The sequence below is a fragment of the Ascidiella aspersa genome, chromosome 9 (genome assembly GCF_963924565.1).
Source record: "Ascidiella aspersa chromosome 9, kaAscAspe10.2, whole genome shotgun sequence".
Taxonomy (NCBI): Eukaryota; Metazoa; Chordata; class Ascidiacea; order Phlebobranchia; family Ascidiidae; genus Ascidiella; species Ascidiella aspersa.
This window is the reverse complement of record NC_139455.1, coordinates 14,459,098-14,479,462: the sequence shown is the minus strand read 5'-3', so window position 1 is coordinate 14,479,462 and position 20,365 is coordinate 14,459,098. Positions and strand designations below refer to the sequence as shown.

The following is a 20,365-nucleotide window of genomic DNA, read 5'->3' as shown; positions in this document are numbered from 1 at the left end:
TTAATGCAAATACTCAACTTAACGGGTTGCGGTTGTTTTATTTTTGTCAGGGGGTATTTTTCAGGGTCCTATTTTTCAGGGTGGTTTGTCTAAGTAATTTAAATTGTAATCGAAAGTAATGTACCGTATTGTGTGTAAAGCGGGTAGAGTAAGTACTTTCTCACAGTTAAAGTAGGATGCGGCCCTTGTGAAAGCAGCAACAATATTAGGCCGTATACATATTGGCAAAAGCGTTGTGGTCATAACAAATTCGTATTCCCCGACCAAATCATGCTCAAGCCTAAGTTAAACAAAATGTAAGTTTCCATCAAGCTGGCTCTTAAAATTATTACTTATTATGTGTACTCTGCGTCAATTGCTTGAGCTGCGTGATATTGCCGATGATTTAAAAAGGTAAAATTTACCATGTTAATAAATAGTGTTACGGATAGCGTCATATCCTTTCTTGTGTGCTAAATAGTGTGTAAAGTCGTAAATATTTTAGTTTTTTCTAAATTAAACATTTTAATTTCTCTAATCGTTAATTGTTATACAGAAAATATGTTGGTCTTCCCTTGACTATTTTTTTTGCTTTTGTGCCTGAAATGGGTTAACTATAAATGATTCCCCACAAATGAAGTCACATTTTTTAGCCTGTGTGTAAGTAGCATTTAATCGGATGGCGTGTTATAAATTATCGCATTTATGTGCGTGACTGTAAAACATTTAAGTGATCGTCTTCGCAGACTAAAATTTTACATTTCGTTGAAACAAAATTGCAAATAATGTGTGCTTATTTGAAATGAAACGACTAAATACCCAACGGCTAAGCACGTCAAACATCTTTTATGTAACGAAAACTAGTGACATATATTGATAGAGAACCACTCACAAACGTAAAACCTTAAGTTGTAGCAGCCATTGTTCGCATTGCGTGGCATTCAAGAAAATAAGTAATCCTGGTACCATACTGTGTCCAACGTAAGTAAAATCTCATTTGAAACTGAAAATTGGTTACTTTTAAAACCGCCGCATTAAATGCGGTGTTTTGCACCTAAATTTTGCGCGGTAACATACTTTTAGAAGTTTTTAAACTTAAAATTAATTAATTTTAACTTATGCAATATACCTAATTTGATTTTGATTTTCACGCGGGTAATTGCTATTAAAGTTTTTTATACAATGCAACAAAGTACGTAACCAAAAAGCAATTTTTAAAGAAGCAAGTTTAATTCTTCGTCTTGTAAGATTAAATTAATATCTTTACAAAGTTTTTTTTATACAATGCAACAAAGTATGTAACCAAAAAGCAATGTAGGAACCACTCACAACGTAAAACCTTTAAGCAGATGCGAAATCCCTGTACCATCTTAAGTTGGAAACATTACAACTGCTCACACGTGAGTCATACCTGAAAAAATCCTTGAAAATAAAAATTGCTTAATGTAACCGGTTTGCGACGGCGCTCGCTTGCCTTCCTCAAAAAGATATCTCCCAGCACCCGCCGGATAATATCCATTTATATTTAAATATTTCTTAACACCCGCTGGAACATAATTAATTTATGTTAAAATAAGTTAAGTTAAAAAAGAATGAAACAATACATTATGCAGTGGATATATTTTTTTCAAATGGCATAACATTTTACCTACGCCTAAACGTTTGCACTACGTGTCAATAAATAGAAAATTTCAACTCTTGTGATGTGTTTTTATGATTCACGCGGTGAACAAAGGACGTTAAGCCTACACTATAACAAACAAAAGCGCTGGTCGTCCTTATTCTGTTTAACGCTAAGCCTGTCTGAAGTCATGTAACCTAATGCTTCCCTAGTAACATCTTACAGCCTGTATAAAAAGCGGCATTAATGCAATGCCGTGTATATTTATCCGGCTTATCTGCAAGGCTCTAAAATATAATTATTTGTCTCCGTAAATTCCGATTAACTTATGCATTTGGTTGAACCAGGGGTTCCCAACCTGTGGGCCATGGCCCCCTATGGGTCCATGAGCCTTTTTCATGAGGGCCATGAAAAAATTTGAAAAATAATAGATTTTTAGTTAATTATCTTCTCCACTATAACAAAAAAATAAATAAAAATTTAATGAACTCTTGAAGTTGCAAGAAGAGATGGCCACTCGATTGAGCTTTGAGAAAAATAGTTTGACCACATTTTGGGCAAAACTAAGCAATTTATACCCTAAGCTTAATGAAATGGTCATGCCATTGCTGTTGCATTTCCCATCAACATATCGATGTGAATGTGGGTTTTTAACAATGATACTTCTAAAGACAAAGCAGCACAGTGTCTTGGATATTCAATATGACATGCGGTTGTCTCTTTACCCCACTAAACCAGCAATTAAGACATTGTCAGAGCAAAAACAAGCTCAACCATGACATTAACTAAATATGTAATAAGTAATTAATGTATTATCATGTTTATATCATTTAATCATTATAACTGTCCATTACTGTAAAAGGTTGAAAAAATTGGGGTGCCATTGTCTTCTCGAAATTTTCAAATGGGCCACGGTGTAAAAAAGGTTGGGGACCCCTGGGTTAAACAGTGGTTAAAATTTTGGTTAAAATGAAAATTTAGCACAGAACCCCAAAAGCAGTTTTGTGTTGCTGTCTGAAAGTTACTAAAAAAGAAGCGCGAACGCGCTGTGGCCATTTAAACACTAATTCGCGTGGTACCAGCCTTTTGTAAGCTTGTTGAAGCCGCATGTTATAGGAATATAGGTGATGATTTCAAAAATATCGGGGTTATTAACATCAAACCAATTGCAACGTTGTGTGTTTTGTTTAAGTGGGACGACTAAACACACAACCTTGGCTAAACACGTCTAGCATATTTTAGGTATAGGAAACCTGTGACGTATGTCGAAATCACTAACAAAGTAAACCTTAAGTCGTAGATTGTTCATATTGCGTGAAATTCGAACAAATATGTAATCCCGGTAGGTATCACACTGCGTCCAGCGAAAGAAATTGTGGTCTGAAGAGTCAATTTGCTTAGTGTTGAAACCGCTGCAATAAACGCAATATTTTGCTCAGTCAAAATACAAACGTAATATTTCGCGAACTCAGACTATCTTTTGCTAGTTAAGCAAACTACAAGAAGTCACTAAACAACTGCAAGAAGCCACATGATTTTTTTTAACCAAGGCAATGTACGTGACTCGATTTTTACGGCCATGAAGGTTATTGCCTTGCAAATGTTTGAAAATGTTTCACCATACAAAAAAGTATACCTAACAAGCTAAGCTTAGTCTCCCACTTTGATCTTTGAGATATGTTAGCGAACTGGGTATTTTCGTATCGCAATTATATTACCAAAAAATAAAGTTGTGGGATTTATTGAGTAAAATTTCTGAAAACTATCCGCAAATTAAAATTGTCTAAAATCGCTAAACAGCTACTGGAACACGTCTATAAAATAATCTAAGTCTACCACTCAGATCTTTCAGAAAAAATCAGCGAAATAGGTTTTCGAAGGGCAGTAATACAAAAGAATGAAATAATTTTTTTTACGCACGAGTTTGATTTGACACAGGCGGTTTTGTTGAGGATATTGTCTTATGGCGACACTTTATAACGTAATTTGATATGTAACATTTAAAAATGTTCATGTCGAACGAAATAACTTTTTTAAGGAATTTTAACTCTTCAAAACTGTAAATTCTGCTAAATTATTTTAGGTTATAGCTATAATTGTCCTTATCAACTCTCAAACCTCAAAGTTTAACAAGAATTACACACTGTGTTATATTTTTTGCGATTAGTCAAACTTAAACGTCGCTATTTGTCATTATTATAAAGTATAGATAAGGCAACACCAAACCACAAAATTAAATAATATTGTAAGCAGCATTTATCTTTGAAAGACAACGGTATTTTCTAACAAAGTGCTTGACGTATTACCGAAAGTGCCTTCAATCGCTTGCCTTAACCTTTAACGATTTTAAAATTTTGCTATTACGACATTCCAGCGTATAGCCTTAATTAGCACGCGGTAGCCTTAACAATCACATAATAATTGGGCAATAAGGAAGACACTTTACGTGGGCATTGGGGCATTACGTACGGTACGCCATTTCTCATTAAATGGCATAAACTAAAGGCGTTGGATTATTTGGAAAATAAATACCAAACATTTAATTAGCCAATTGTTTTGTTTGATTCATAAATAACAAAACGACAATCTTGGTATATAAGTTCAAGTGTACCCTTGAAACATCATCATTTATCAATTCGAAATCAGCCAAAGATTGTCAAAACCCACAGCAGCAAAAAACATGGAAACTGCGATTACTTTTGTGCTTTTAATTGCCACTGTGATGGCGCAAGGTTTGTAAAATATATCGGTAACAGGTCATTATTGAAGTGATAGTTTTCTTTGTCAATCAAGATGGACTAACCAAGTAACTAAATGATTTCTGTACCGCCTCAGAACTGTATTAACATTTGCTGTTTTCAATACAGATGTAAACTCAGTTACCTACATCGAGGATTGGGCGCAGAACAACCGAACTCTGGCGGGAGCCCGAGGTGTTGCAGTCCACGGAGGTTTGGTCGGTAATGGAACTTGCACACTTGCCTTTCCTTCGCCTGTCTTCTGGTTTCACGTAAGTTGCTTCGAAATGAAAATTAATAAATCGTAAAGGTGGATCAAAAGTAAATACCATAAAACATGTTTTAACGTTTTAACCCGACGCGCCAAACAAACTACGCAATATATAATTGTTATAGGTCGCCCTGTTTGTAAGCCTCATTCTTTACATCCCTTAGTTCAGGCGTTAAGCGCTATAAAGTTTAATGCTTATTTAAAATAAAACGGCATAATTTTTGAACATATAACCTTTATTCCAATTTCAATCATTGGAATTTTTCTACTATTTCAATTATGTAAAAGTCTACAAACGACAAAAGTGTTTTGCTTACAAGCGATGTTGTTTTACAGTGCGAAGATTGCGACATAGTCCCATTTAAGTCAAGTTCGGCCGAAGGAAGGTACACTTTATCTGCGTCCAATAAGTTCTGGCAAGGTACAAGTGACCGTTTCACTTTTGTCATCAACTACCTGGGCGAACCCTTTAACGAAACGGGGATTATCTTCAATTGCGATACAACTGATGAAAACGAAGGTGATTGTAATACATTATTAGTTAATCTAAACCTCTAATTAACTTTTCTAAATGAAGTATTGCTAAACAAACAGTAAGGAAATTTCTACAAACCCAATAACCTAACGAAATATATATCTTAATAGGAACTTAACATATGGGTTTCTGACATATTTTAATTCATATCTCAATTTTTCGTTTCGCAACATAAACGTGTCATTCTTTATTTTTATTTGCTTTATGCAGTTTCTCTCCTATCGTTTCCAAGCAACATGGTTCAAAATGAAGCTCGCTCCCGAATTTACGAGCTCGGTCTCTCGTCAGGGGATCATTACTTAATCAACTTCCCAGCTCCCGTCGCCAACTTTACAGTGAGAACACTTATTAATTAATAGAATGATTTACAATATTATAGAACAGGGATTATTAAACTTCTTATCGCCACCCCTCACAGTTTATAAACCCCTGTTATCGAACAAAATTTTGATTTTAAAATATTATGCGTCACAAATTAATTTATATTATTGTACAAAAGTTAACACATGATAATTATAAATAAACTATTTTTTTATACCATGTCACCCTAAAAGTTACTGAAAGGTTTATTAAAATCATTTTGTTTGCAGGTTAACCATCCAAACACTGTCGATGGAGAAGGCGATTTGTTTATGATTGAGAACATTCAGCCATGGCAAAAAGAGGTCGCTAAATAAGTTAATAAACTTTAAAAATTGTTGTTACAAAGATTGAGTCAGAGTTGGTTTAATAGTAAATAATAACATTTAGGCACATTCCCAAAACATGGTTTATAAGTCTTAGAGTAATTTTAAGTACAAACTTATCGCAATATAATAAATGTTTACTTTATTTGTTAGATTTGGTTCCAGTTCCGCTACACCGACGTTTGGTTTTCAGCTGCTGAAGTTGACGTGGTTCGTGGAGAAGCTGGAACACTGGATGAGGAGAGCAAACGTAGAAGAAGAAACGCTCACTTTTAAAACTTATTTGGTTGTCACACTCTTTGTTGTCTTAAAGTTTATTCAATAAGTGCTCTGATATTTGCCAATCGAAAAATTAATCTTTTAAAAAGTAAGACTTCTTGCTAAATTCACAACAATGATTTTAGTGACTGGTGTTCATGTTTGTGATTTCTCTCCCAAATTGCCCAAAACTCGCCTTTTTACGACAAAAAAAAAGTAATGTGGGTATTAAATCGATGAAGCGGCGATATACGTGACTTGCGTAATTTTAGCCATTGTAATTTGGAAGTTACTGTGTTTTATATATATACTATATATATACTCAATCGAACAACCGACGTCCTATATTTATAATATAGATCCTTCTTCTAGCCATCTGTTTTACGCCCTTTATCGATAGCAGTGTTTTTTATCGCGACGCCCTTGTCAAAGTTTGTTAATCTGACGAGGCATCTTGCAATAAAAAAAGAGTAATATTTATTGTCTAGGTTGGCAATATAAATGGTTTTCTCAATAATTAAAAAAATTAAAACCATAGAATTAAAAAAAATATTCTTTCGCGAATAACTCAATCTATTGTAAAAAACAAGTCAATGGGTTAAAATATAACAGCCATGTTTTCTAAATTTGGTTACTTAAAAGCACAGCGGCAAGTTGTGGACTCGGGCGATTTACTATAGACTTAAAGTATTGCCAGCAGGTTAAAATGCACAATAATTTCACGAGGACTTGTTTACCAGCTTTCAAAATTAAACTCGGAAATCACTCAAAAACTTTAAAACAAGGGTTAACAGAAAAGAATAAGTGAATTTAAAGATAAAATAACACCAAGACATAATTAAATAGGTTTATATTTAAAATAAAGTATGCAAAAGAAACACAACGTTGAACTGAAACGTTAAATTGCAGATTTAATTGTTGTTGATGACATCTTTAATTACGTCATAACTGGACTAACTAATTTGATCCAATTGATTTTAAGTAGGCCTATATTCTTTATTATAACACCAATCTCGATTGTCCATCGGAATTTCAGTTTTGCACCAAGGTTGCAACTATTTATAATACCTTACCTCCTTGTAAGTGGTGTTTATTGACAACTTGCCCTAGTTGTCTCATTAGAGAACCGTGTCTTAGAAATTCCTGTTACCGGTCCGTGAAAGAATTTTTTCATTTTTACCGGTATGCAAGTTTCACAAGGTTAAGAACTATTGTATTAGAGTATACGGTATTTATCCTAAGGTTTTCATTTTCATATTTGCGCACGGTTGTCTGTTTTTGTCTGTTTTCGGGCGTAGCTTTGTGACGTAATCTCTAAAATCTCCATGCGTTCCGCTAATAAATTATTGTACTTCCAGTCCTGCCTCCAAGCCTTAAAAATAAATTTTAGTTCCCAATTTACGCACGACTTTGACTAAACACAGGCGTTTTTTGGGTTTCGTTTGTGTCTTATGACGACATGTTATGACGTAATCTGTGACGTAACCTTTAAAAATGTCCATGTCCCACAAAAAAAAAAAAAAAAAACGGTTCCGCACTTCAGTGCACATAATTTAAAATATTGATGCTGTGCTGCATTTCTATTTTTTTAATTTTTGTTTTATATTTGTAAATTTCAAAGCCCATACAGAAGTAGGTATTATTTCAAACGTTTGTAATAACTCTTTATTCATTTTCAACATGAATAACGAGTTATTCGAAACGTGTTTGATGTTCTTATTACATCTTACTACAACCTTCAAACATTATGCTTCAAAATTTTGCAAAATTGTTTTGTGTGTTAGCCTTGTGGAACTTAACAGTATTTCTTTGTTTTAAATGAGTGAGATTAAAGATCGTTTATAACTACTCTTAGCTCTCCACCGCTGTCATAAGATGTTGGGTGGCAACAAAAGGTTAAGAACCACTGGTTAATTGTAAGACAGCTAAAAATGTACAACCAGAAGCAAAATATACATGCTGGAAAATATATGGTCGGCGAAAGGCTTTAGTTTTAATTCGCAACACGAATAGTTTCAAGTGGTTTTATGGCCTATTCAAGGAGAACACGTTAATTGCACATTGTTTTGACAAGATCGTTATCTGTAAATCTCCCAGAAATAACAGTACTGTTTATTTTTGATATTTTGTCGCTCACTTTGTTATTGCTTCAGAATGTCGAAGGCCTGCAAAAAATATGGTCCGCGCAACCTTTTTAATGATGTCGGCGACCGGCCCGTGATTCAATAACATGTTTTGGGTTGTTACCTCTTTCTTAAATAAGTGCGGGCTCACTTTTGTATTGCAATATAAGTTTATAACACACAACTGCTGTATTTATAAAAAACAAAACAAAACAATGCACATAGTTTAGTCATGCGTGCAATACTTATAGTGACTGTCTTAACCGGTGCACCATGGAAGGTTGCCAGGCACGCCAAAGGCATAAGAAAAAATAATACGTATAAACAATCTATTTTTAATTATGTGTTTACTGTCTCTTACTGCTTAGCTCATGGAATACACAATTTAAATACAACTGTTGTTGCCAACTCTCAAATCGCAAATTTCAACAAGATAAAACACACTGTGTTAGATTAAAAACTTATACGTCGCTATATATTTGTGTTCTTAACCTTTTGTTGCGACCCAACATCTTATCCGACAGCGGTGGAGAGCTAAGAGTAGTTATAAACGATCTTTAAACTCACTCATTTAAAACAAAGAAATACTGTTAGGTTCCACAAGGCTAACACACAAAACAATTTTGAAAAATTTTGAAGCATAATGTTTGAAGGTTGTAGTAAGACGTAATAAGAATATCAAACCCCATACAGAAGTAGGTATCATTTTAAACGTTTCGAATAACTCGTTATTCATGTTGAAAATGAATAAAGAGTTATTACAAACGTTTGAAATAATACCTACTTCTGTATGGGCTTTAAAATTTACAAATATAAAACAAAAATTAAAAAAATAGAAATGCACAGCATCAAATATTTTAAATTATGTGCACTGAAGTGCGGAACCGTTTTTTTTTTTTGTGGGACATGGACATTTTTAAAGGTTACGTCACAGATTACGTCATAACATGTCTTCGTAAGACACAAACGAAACCCAAAAAACGCCTGTGTTTAGTCAAAGTCGTGCGTAAATTGGGAACTAAAATTCATTTTTAAGGCTTGGAGGCAGGACTGGAAGTACAATAATTCATTAGCGGAACGCATGGAAATTTTAGAGATTACGTCACAAAGCTACGCCCGAAAACAGACAAAAACAGACAACCGTGCGCAAATATGAAACTGAAAACCTTAGGATAAATACCGTATACTCTAATACAATAGTTCTTAACCTTGTGAAACTTGCATACCGGTAAAAATGAAAAAATTCTTTCACGGACCGGTAACAGGAATTTCTAAGACACGGTTCTCTAATGAGACAACTAGGGCAAGTTGTCAATAAACACCACTTACAAGGAGGTAAGGTATTATAAATAGTTGCAACCTTGGTGCAAAACTGAAATTCCGATGGACAATCGAGATTGGTGTTATAATAAAGAATATAGGCCTACTTAAAATCAATTGGATCAAATTAGTTAGTCCAGTTATGACGTAATTAAAGATGTCATCAACAACAATTAAATCTGCAATTTAACGTTTCAGTTCAACGTTGTGTTTCTTTTGCATACTTTATTTTAAATATAAACCTATTTAATTATGTCTTGGTGTTATTTTATCTTTAAATTCACTTATTCTTTTCTGTTAACCCTTGTTTTAAAGTTTTTTAGTGATTTCCGAGTTTAATTTTGAAAGCTGGTAAACAAGTCCTCGTGAAATTATTGTGCATTTAACCTGCTCGCAATTATTACTTTAAGTCTATAGTAAATCGCCCGAGTCCACAACTTGCCGCTGTGCTTTTAAGTAACCAAATTTAGAAAACATGGCTGTTATATTTTAACCCATTGACTTGTTTTTACAATAGAATGAGTTATTCGCGAAAGAACATTTTTTTTAATTCTATGGTTTAAATTTTTCTAATTATTGAGAAAACCATTTATATTGCGAACCTAGACATTCAATATTACTCTTTTTTTATTGCAAGATGCCTCGTCAGATTAACAAACTTTTACAAGGGTGTGCGATAAAAAGCACTACTATCGATAAAGGGCGTAAAACGGATGGCTAGAAGAAGGATCTATATAATAAATATAGGACGTCGGTTGTTCGATTGAGTATATATATATATAGTATATATATAAAACACAGTAACTTCCAAATTACAATGGCTAAAATTACGCAAGTCACGTATATCGCCGCTTCATCGATTTAATAACCACATTACTTTTTTTTTGTCGTAAAAAGGCAGAGTTTTGGGCAATTTGGGAGAGAAATCACAAACATGAACACCAGTCACTAAAATCATTGTTGTGAATTTAGCAAGAAGTCTTACTTTTTAAAAGATTAATTTTTCGATTGGCAAATATCAGAGCACTTATTGAATAAACTTTAAGACAACAAAGAGTGTGACAACCAAATAAGTTTTAAAAGTGAGCGTTTCTTCTTCTACGTTTGCTCTCCTCATCCAGTGTTCCAGCTTCTCCACGAACCACGTCAACTTCAGCAGCTGAAAACCAAACGTCGGTGTAGCGGAACTGGAACCAAATCTAACAAATAAAGTAAACATTTATTATATTGCGATAAGTTTGTACTTATGATTTAAATTTAGGTTTAAAATTACTCTAAGACTTATAAACCATGTTTTGGGAATGTGCCTAAATGTTATTATTTACTATTAAACCAACTCTGACTCAATCTTTGTAACAACAATTTTTAAAGTTTATTAACTTATTTAGCGACCTCTTTTTGCCATGGCTGAATGTTCTCAATCATAAACAAATCGCCTTCTCCATCGACAGTGTTTGGATGGTTAACCTGCAAACAAAATGATTTTAATAAACCTTTCAGTAACTTTTAGGTGATATGGTTTTAAAAATAGTTTATTTATAATTATCATGTGTTAACTTTTGTACAATAATATAAATTAATTTGTGACGCATAATATTTTAAAATCAAAATTTTGTTCGATAACAGGGGTTTATAAACTGTGGGGGGTGGCGATAAGAAGTTTAATAATCCCTGTTCTATAATATTGTAAACCATTCTATTAATTAATAAGTGTTCTCACTGTAAAGTTGGCGACGGGAGCTGGGAAGTTGATTAAGTAATGATCCCCTGACGAGAGACCGAGCTCGTAAATTCGGGAGCGAGCTTCATTTTGAACCATGTTGCTTGGAAACGATAGGAGAGAAACTGCATAAAGCAAATAAAAATAAAGAATGACACGTTTATGTTGCGAAACGAAAAATTGAGATATGAATTAAAATATGTCAGAAACCCATATGTTAAGTTCCTATTAAGATATATATTTCGTTAGGTTATTGGGTTTGTAGAAATTTCCTTACTGTTTGTTTAGCAATACTTCATTTAGAAAAGTTAATTAGAGGTTTAGATTAACTAATAATGTATTACAATCACCTTCGTTTTCATCAGTTGTATCGCAGTCGAAGATAATCCCCGTTTCGTTAAAGGGTTCGCCCAGGTAGTTGATGACAAAAGTGAAACGGTCACTTGTACCTTGCCAGAACTTATTGGCCGCGGATAAAGTGTACCTTCCTTCTGCCGAGCTTGACTTAAGTGGGACTATGTCGCAATCTTCGCACTATAAAACAACATCGCTTGTAAGCAAAACACTTTCGTCGTTAGTAGACTTTTAACATATAAAATAGTAGGCCTAGCACGGAAAATTCCAATGATTGAAATTGGAATAAAGGTTATATGTTCAAAAATTATACCGTTATATTTTAAATAAGCATTAAACTTTATAGCGCTTAACGCCTGAACTAAGGGATGTAAAGAATGAGGCTTACAAACAGGGCGACCTATAACAATTATATATTGCGTAGTTTGTTTGGCGCGTCGGGTTAAAATGTTAAAATATGTTTTATGGTATTTACTTTTGATCCACCTTAACGATTTATTAATTTTCATTTCGAAGCAACTTACGTGAAACCAGAAGACAGGCGAAGGAAAGGCAAGTGTGCAAGTTCCATTACCGACCAAACCTCCGTGGACTGCAACACCTCGGGCTCCCGCCAGAGTTCGGTTGTTCTGCGCCCAATCTTCGATGTAGGTAACTGAATTTAAATCTGTATTGAAAACAGCAAATGTTAATACAGTTCTGAGGCGGTACAGAAATAATTTAGTTATTTGGTTAGTCCATCTTGATTGATAAAGAAAACTATCACTTCAATAATGACCTGTTACCGATATATTTTACAAACCTTGCGCCATCACAGTGGCAATTAAAAGCACAAAAGTAATCGCAGTTTCCATGTTTTTGCTGCTGTGCGTTTTGACAATCTTTGGCTGATTTCGAATTGATAAATCATGATGTTTTACGGTACACTTGAACTTATATACCAAGATTGTCGTTTTGTTATTTATGAATCAAACAAAACAATTGGCTAATTAAATGTTTGGTATTTATTTTCCAAATAATCCAACGCCTTTAGTTTATGCCATTTAATGAGAAATGGCGTACCGTACGTAATGCCCCAATGCCCACGTAAAGTGTCTTCCTTATTGCCCAATTATTATGTGATTGTTAAGGCTAGCGCGTGCTAATTAAGGCTATACGCTGGAATGTCGTAATAGCAAAATTTTAAAATCGTTTAAGGTAAAGGCAAGCGATTGAAGGCACTTTCGGTAATACCTCAAGCACTTTGTTAGAAAATACTGTTGTCTTTCAAAGATAAATGCTGCTTACAATATTATTTAATTTTGTGGTTTGGTGTTGCCTTATCTATACTTTATAATAATGACGAATAGCGACGTTTAAGTTTGACCAATCGCAAAAAATTCAACACAGTTGTGTAATTCTTAAACTTTGAGGTTTGAGAGTTGACAAGGACAATTATAGCTATAACAAAACCGCCTGTGTCCAATCAAACTCGTCCGTAAAAAAAATTATTTCATTCTTTTGTATTACTGCCCTTCGGAAACCTATTTCGCTGAATTTTTCTGAAAGATCTGAGTGATAGACTTCGATTATTTTATTAGACGTTTTCCAGTGTCTGTTTAGCGATTTTAGACAATTTTAATTTGCGGATAGTTTTCAAAAATTTGAATTGCTTATAATTAATTAATTAATTATTATCGGACGGGTCAACGAATTGGTAAATGCAAACCTAACAAAGTTGTCCGTACACTTTTTATTGCACTTATGGCAGGTGTTAAAGTAAAATAATTTTCTTACCGGGACGATGACTTTTACCGGGACGCTTGAAACTTTTTATAGATGCAGTCACTAATTTACATAACGGGTCGTCTAAAACAAGTAATCTTAGAAAACTTTAAATTATCGTAGTGGGACTATAATCTTAATCGCTCCGGCCTAATTTCGCCACTTTTTATAAGTTACTGGACAATGAACGTTTGATTTATCCAATATGTGCTAATTCGAATATGTTATCAATCTAAAGGTTATACGCAATGCTGGAAATGATTTCAGTTACTTTAAAATATCAGGTTCAGTTTCGGTTCACCTCACTAAAAAACAGCTTAACTTACGGTTCGTATAAAATTAGCCAAATATTTTTCATAAAACTCGGGTTGGAGGCAGGACTGGAAGTACAATAATTTATTAGCGGAACGCATGAAAAATTTTAGAGATTACGTCACAAAGCTACGCCCGCAACAAACAAAAACAGACAACCGTGCGCAAATATGAAACTGCAAACATAGGCTCAATACGGTATATTTGAAATCTAATACAATAGTTGTTAACCTTGTGACACTTGCATACCGGTAAAAATACAAGATTTCTTCCAGGGACCGGTAACCAGAATTCCTAAGACACGGTTCTCTAATGAGACAGCTAGGGCAAGTTGTCAATAAACAACACTTACAAAGAGGTAACGTATTATATATAGTTGTAGCCTCGGTACAAAACTGAAATTCCGATGGACAGTCGAGATTGGTGTTATAATAAAGAATATTGGCCTACTAAGGGAAAAAATCAATTGGATCAAATTGGTTAGTCCAGTTATGACGTATTAACGGCGTCATCAACAACAATTTAATTTGCAATTTAACGTTGTAGTTCAACGTTGTGTTTTTTTTTTGCATACTTTATTTCTATAAAAACCTTTATGTCTTGGTGTTGTTATATCTTTAAATTCACTTATACTTTTCTGTTAACCCTTGTTTTAAAGTTTTTTCATGATTTGGGGGTTTAATCTTAAAAGCTGGTAAAGAAGTCCTGGTGGATTTATTGTGCATTTTAACTTGCTGGCAATGATCATTATAAAGTCTATTGCAAATTGGGTCATAAAATTTACTTTTAAACATCGGTATCCCTAGTCCACAACTATAAAGACTGGTACGCAATAAGAAAAGTTTGGGCAGTAATAATATTTTATCAACTTAAGACTCGTTTACATTTTACATCAATTTCGGGTGAAAGATTTATTCTAACTATATTTAATCAATACAGTAATTGCTGATTATTACATGTAGAAGGTTGTCCAAATAGCAAATAAAACGAGGGACAGTCTGGGATAAGAGAAACCTCTGCGTCGCGACGCCCTGGTGAGTGGTTTTAATCTTTCAAGGGCGTCGCACAACGATTATGATCCGTATTCAAACTTAACTAAGGTAAGAAGATATTACTAGAAATATTATTTCCTGTCATCAATTTTACCAAACTGTAGCAATTGATTATTATAATTAAGATTTTATAATCACATTTCCCAATACTGATTCAATTCGGCGCTCGACAAATAAGGGCAGGAGTTTATTTAAATAAGGGTATATAAATATATGGACAAATTAGGGAAAGCCAATATTTCCATCAAAACGTAAATATATAGTACAAAATGTGCTATCCAAGCATAATCGTCCCGACAAAAACGATAGATCGTAAAATGACTTTTATTGCGACATCGTATACGAATAATGATGCAACACGACGCAATCGAACACGAAATCGCTCACAAAGACATCACGCAGAGCTGAGAAAACAGAGCTTTTTTCGCCAAAGAACAATTGTTTTTAATCTATGGTTTTAATTTTTTTTTAATAAATCAGAAAAACATTTATATTGCAAACCTAGGCATTCAATATTACTATTTTTATATTGCAAGATGCCTCGTCAGATTATCAAACTTTTGGGGCGTCGCGATAAAAAACATTGGTATTGATCAAGGGCGTAAAACGGATGGCTAGAAGAAGGATCTATATAATAAATATAGGATGTCGGTTGTTCGATTGAGTGTATATATATAGAATACAGTTCGATTGAGTATATATATATAGAATATAGAATACATAACCACATGAATTTTTAATTTTTTGTAATTTTGCCGTAAAAACGCAGAGTTTTGGGCAATATTGCAGAGATCACAAACATGAACACCAGGCGCAAAAATCATAGTTGTAAATTTAACAAGAAGTCTTACTTTTTTAAATGATTATAATATTTTGACCGACAAATATCATAACAGTTTATAGAATAAACATTAAACTCAACAAACATCGTGACAACAACAAAAAAAATTAAAAATGAGCGTTTCTTTTTCTACGTTTACTCTCCTCGTCCAGTGTTCCAGCTTCTCCGCGAACCACGTCAACTTCAGCAGCTGAAAACCAAACGTCGGTGTAGCGGAACTGGAACCAAATCTAACAAATAAAGTAAACATTTATTATATTGCGATAAGTTTGTACTTATGATTTAAATTTAGGTTTAAAATTACTATAAGACTAATAAACCTTGTTTTGGGAATGTGCCTAAATATTATTATTTACTATTAAACCAACTCTGACTTAATCTTTGTAACAACAATTTTTAAAGTTTATTAACTTATTTAGCGACCTCTTTTTGCCATGGCTGAATGTTCTCAATCATAAACAAATCGCCTTCTCCATCGACAGTGTTAGGATGGTCAACCTGCAAACAAAATGATTTTACAAAACCTTTAAGTAACTTTTACGGTGATATGGTATAAAAAAATAGTTTATGTATAATTATCATGTGTTAACTTTTGCACAATAATATAAATTAATTTGTGACGCATAATATTTTAAAAACAAAATTTTGTTCGATAACAGGGGTTTATAAACTGTGGGGGGGGGGGGGAGAGTGGCGATAAAAAGTTTACTAACCCCTCTTCTATAATATTATAAACCATTCTGTTAATTAATAAGTGTTCTCACTGTAAAGTTGGCGACGGGAGCTGGGAAGTTGATTAAGTAATGATCCCCTGACGAGAGACCGAGCTCGTAAATTCGGGACCGAGCTTCACTTTGAACCATGTTGCTTGGAAACGAAAGGAGAGAAACTGCATAAAGCAAATAAAAATAAAGAATGAAACGTTGTTGTTGCGAAATGAAAAATCAAGATATGAATTAAAATATGTTAGAAACCCATATGTTAAGTTCCTATTAAGATACATATTTATTTAGGTTATTGGGGTTGTAGAAATTTCCTTACTGTTTGTTTAGCAATACTTCATTTAGAAAAGTTAATTAAAGGTTTAGATTAACTAATAATGTATTCAAATCACCTTCGTTTTCATCAGTTGTATCGCAGTCAAAGATAATCCCCGTTTCGTTAAAGGGTTCGCCCAGGTAGTTGATGACAAAAGTGAAACGGTCACTTGTACCTTGCCAGAACTTATTGGACGCAGATAAAGTGTACCTTCCTTCTGCCGAGCTTGACTTAAGTGGGACTATGTCGCAATCTTCGCACTATAAAACAACATCGCTTGTAAGAAAAACACTTTCGTCGTTTGTAGACTTTTAACATATAAAATAGTAGGCCTACCACGGAAAATTCCAATGATTGAAATTGGAATAAAGGTTATTTGCTAAAAAATAATGCCGTTATATTTTAAATAAGCATTAAACTTTGTAGTGCTTATAACGCCTGAACTAAGGGATATAAAGAATGAGGCTTACAAACAGGGCGACCTATAACAATTATATATTGCGTGGTTTGTTTGGCGCGTCGGGTTAAAACGTAAAAATATGTTTTATGGTATTTACTTTTGATCCACCTTTACGATTAATTAATTTTTATTTCGAAGCAACTTACGTGAAACCAGAAGACAGGCGAAGGAAAGGCAAGTGTGCAAGTTCCATTACCGACCAAACCTCCGTGGACTGCAACACCTCGGGCTCCCGCCAGAGTTCGGTTGTTCTGCGCCCAATCCTCGATGTAGGCAACTGAGTTTACATCTATGTTAAAAAAGTAAAAATTAATACCGTTCCGAGGCGGCACTGAGATCATTGAGTTATTTGGTTAGGCTAATCCAGTGGTTTCCAAACTTTTTTGTTCCGTGCTCAACTTTTTTTGTAAAACAGTTTTTGGCCCACCATGTCGCCGTAACATTTTTTGTATGCCCTTAAGCCCGAAGGGGTCGGCAACCTACGGCCCGCCGATGAAATTCATCCGGGCCGCCGCCTCTTTGACAAATTGGACACGAGTCCATTCCATATACTTTGACTTTTTTACCTACGTAAAAGTACAAAAAAATTTCGCGAGTGATTTTTATACATCCAGTCGGTTTGCGTTTTGATGCTGTGTTTTCACCTAGATCAGCGATTCTTTACCGTTGCGCTGTGGAAGGCAGCCAAGTGCAACACGGAAAAGCGAAAAACATATCCAAAATTTTGAACATATATTTTTAACAGTTATTTTTATTTTCGGCAATGTAATAAAAACTTGCAAGTAATGAAATGCCGGTATACCAAAAAAAATCGCGCTCGATTCGCTCGCCAGATTGGCCTTAAAAGGTTAACAAACACTGAGCTAGATTATCTTCGAATGTTATCACGTTTCCTAGTTTTATTACACTTTTCATTTGTAGTATGGATGACGACGTGTGAACTCGAACTTCAAACCAAACAAACGCTTTTTTTTGCGCTTTGTGCCAACACTTTGTTACTGCCTCCTTGGACGTAATTAAACACGTTTTTAAGTGAAAAAACGATCCGAGGCCCGGCTGATTCACAGGTGTGCTAACATGAAAATAACACAATTCTTAGTTATCATTTTGTGCGGCCCGCAGAGATTTTTCTGAGTTTGGTTTCGGCCCGCGACTAGAAAAATGTTGCCGACCCCTGCTTTAGCCTATCATTCAAAAAGGATATTAACCTGGATATGATAAATATCGTCTACATTGGACAATTTCTCAATAATGCATTGATTCTAGCAACATCTAAAAATAACCATTTTTACTTCCGGGTCATTTTTAGATTGGAATTAAATATCTCTATGACTACACTAAATTTTAAATAAACTGCCGTGCGTAGCGAAGAAAAAGACATAAGTCGTGAGATCTTGCCTTTAGGTACACAAATAGCCAAAAATTATTGAAAATGGCCTCGTTTCTAAATAGTTTTAGATATGCTAACAATTATTGTAGTAAAACAAAACTTATTTAGTTGCAATATTTTAAAAAGCTCCATAGCCCACTGAAAATTGTCTTGTGGCCCACTCATTGGCCATGGCCCAGTTTGGGAAGCCACTGGGCTAAACCCCCTTCGTTGATATAGAAAACTTCAACTTTAACAGTTGCAGATATATTTCACTAACCTTGCGCCATCACAGTAGCAATCAAAAGCACAAAAATAATCGCAGTTTCCATGTTTTTGCTGCTGTGGGTTTTAACAATCTTTGGCTGATTTCGAATTGATAAATGATAATGTTTCAAGGGTACACTTGAACTTATATACCAAAATTGTTGATGTGTTATTTATAAATCGAGCAAAACAATAATTAACTGTTTGGTATTTATTTTCCAAATAATCCAACGCCGTAGTTTATGTCATTAAGTGGGACGTGGCGTACGTAATGCGCAATGCCCACGTAAAGTGTCTTGATTATTGCCCAATTATTACTTGATTGTTAAGGCTACCGCGTGCTTATTAAGGCTGCGCTGGAATGTCGTAATAGCCAAAGTTCGAAATCCCTAAGCGATTAATTAACTTTCGGTAATACGTCACTTGCTTTGTCAGAAAACACTGTTGTCTTTCAAAGAAAAATGATGCTAACAATAGTATTTAAATTGTGCGTTGGTGTTACCATGTCTATAACTACTTATGATGTCAAATTTAGGTAACTGAAGCACCAACAAACCAGTAGTGGATCCAGGCGGGTAAGTGGCCATGGCCATCCAACAAACTGTATTTTTTGCGCATTTTAACTACGTATACGCAAAAATTCTTTGCGCTACTCACGAATCTCGATTTCGCTTCTTTTGTTTTGACCGATTTTGAGACATTTGTTTCAAGCCGAAGGCGTCGTGCGTCACATCCCACCACCAAAAAGTTAAACAAAATAAAGGCGTTGTTTTGCATTGCGCGATTCGATAACATCTTTGTAATAGCTTTTGTATTAGAATTAACACCTATCCAACCTAAAACTTTACCCAATGATCGAACTGTTTAGTCTAGTGTTTTTTGAAGATTACTGCTTTATGCCGCCACGTTTAGATTAACTTTTGGACGTCTCGTTTTGACGTTACTTTGTGACGTCATCTATATTTTTTTCTTTTGCCTTCGGCGTGCCTCGAAACCTTATATGGCGCACCGATTAAGTCACTATAGTAAATATTACACGCATGACTAACCTACGCGCATTGTGTTTTTTTATAATTACAGCAATTATATGTTATCGTGCAATACAAAAGTATGCCCGCACTTATACAGGAAAAAGGCAACAAACCAAAAGATCTTATTGAATTATGGGCCGGTCGCGGACTGCATTGAAAACGATGCGAGGGCCATGTTTTTTGCTGGACTTCTATGTAGTAAAACAATAACAAGTGAGCGACAAATCTCAAAACTAAAACAGTGCTGTTATTTCTGGTAGTTTTAAAGATAACTTTTATGTCAAAACAATTTGCGATTAACATGTTCTTCTTAAATAGGCCATAAATTCCACTTCAAAGTATTTTCGTGTCGCAATTTTATTTTTTTTTTCGTGTCGCAAAATTTTTTTTAACCAAACTCTTCCGCCAACCATATATAAGCATATATTTTTTTCTACTCGTTGCACATATTTAGCTGTCTTACAATAAACCAGTGGTTCTTAACCTTTTTTTGCGACCCAATCTTATCCGTGGAGCGATGGCGACCTATAAGAGTAGTTATAAACGATATTTACACCTACTCGATTAAAACTAAGAAACCCTGTTATTTTCCTCAAGGCAAAGACACAAAACAAATTTGCAAATAT

General features: G+C 34.4%; 2 protein-coding genes across 2 annotated transcripts; one reads left to right on the top strand and one right to left on the bottom strand.

Moving 5' to 3' along the window:
- Nucleotides 1-4,280: 4,280 nt before the first annotated feature.
- Nucleotides 4,281-6,106, top strand: LOC146133138 (uncharacterized). The gene is made up of 6 exons (XM_083397655.1): nucleotides 4,281-4,332; nucleotides 4,468-4,610; nucleotides 4,946-5,129; nucleotides 5,355-5,479; nucleotides 5,735-5,809; nucleotides 5,984-6,106. The coding sequence occupies exons 1-6, from the start codon at nucleotides 4,281-4,283 to the stop codon at nucleotides 6,104-6,106; spliced, it is 702 nt and encodes a 233-aa protein (XP_083253781.1).
- Nucleotides 6,107-10,361: 4,255 nt separating this feature from the next.
- Nucleotides 10,362-12,487, bottom strand: LOC146133137 (uncharacterized). The gene is made up of 6 exons (XM_083397654.1): nucleotides 12,408-12,487; nucleotides 12,130-12,272; nucleotides 11,602-11,785; nucleotides 11,252-11,376; nucleotides 10,924-10,998; nucleotides 10,362-10,730 (listed from the first exon to the last, which is right to left on the bottom strand). Exons 1-6 carry the CDS (start codon nucleotides 12,457-12,459, stop codon nucleotides 10,608-10,610), a joined length of 702 nt encoding a protein of 233 aa, XP_083253780.1. The 5' UTR covers nucleotides 12,460-12,487; the 3' UTR covers nucleotides 10,362-10,607.
- Between the last annotated feature and the right edge of the window lie 7,878 nt (nucleotides 12,488-20,365).

What these genes read in the sequence shown, in the direction of transcription:
- LOC146133138 (XM_083397655.1), top strand. Translation starts at nt 4,281, where the DNA reads ATGGAAACTGCGATTACTTTTGTGCTTTTAATTGCCACTGTGATGGCG. An exon ending in CTCCCGTCGCCAACTTTACA is followed by an intron (nt 5,480 to 5,734) that starts GTGAGAACACTT and finishes TTTTGTTTGCAG; the next exon opens with GTTAACCATCCAAACACTGT. An exon ending in TTCAGCCATGGCAAAAAGAG is followed by an intron (nt 5,810 to 5,983) that starts GTCGCTAAATAA and finishes TTTATTTGTTAG; the next exon opens with ATTTGGTTCCAGTTCCGCTA.
- LOC146133137 (XM_083397654.1), bottom strand. Translation starts at nt 12,459, where the DNA reads ATGGAAACTGCGATTACTTTTGTGCTTTTAATTGCCACTGTGATGGCG. An exon ending in CGCCTGTCTTCTGGTTTCAC is followed by an intron (nt 11,786 to 12,129) that starts GTAAGTTGCTTC and finishes GTTGTTTTATAG; the next exon opens with TGCGAAGATTGCGACATAGT. An exon ending in TTCAGCCATGGCAAAAAGAG is followed by an intron (nt 10,731 to 10,923) that starts GTCGCTAAATAA and finishes TTTATTTGTTAG; the next exon opens with ATTTGGTTCCAGTTCCGCTA.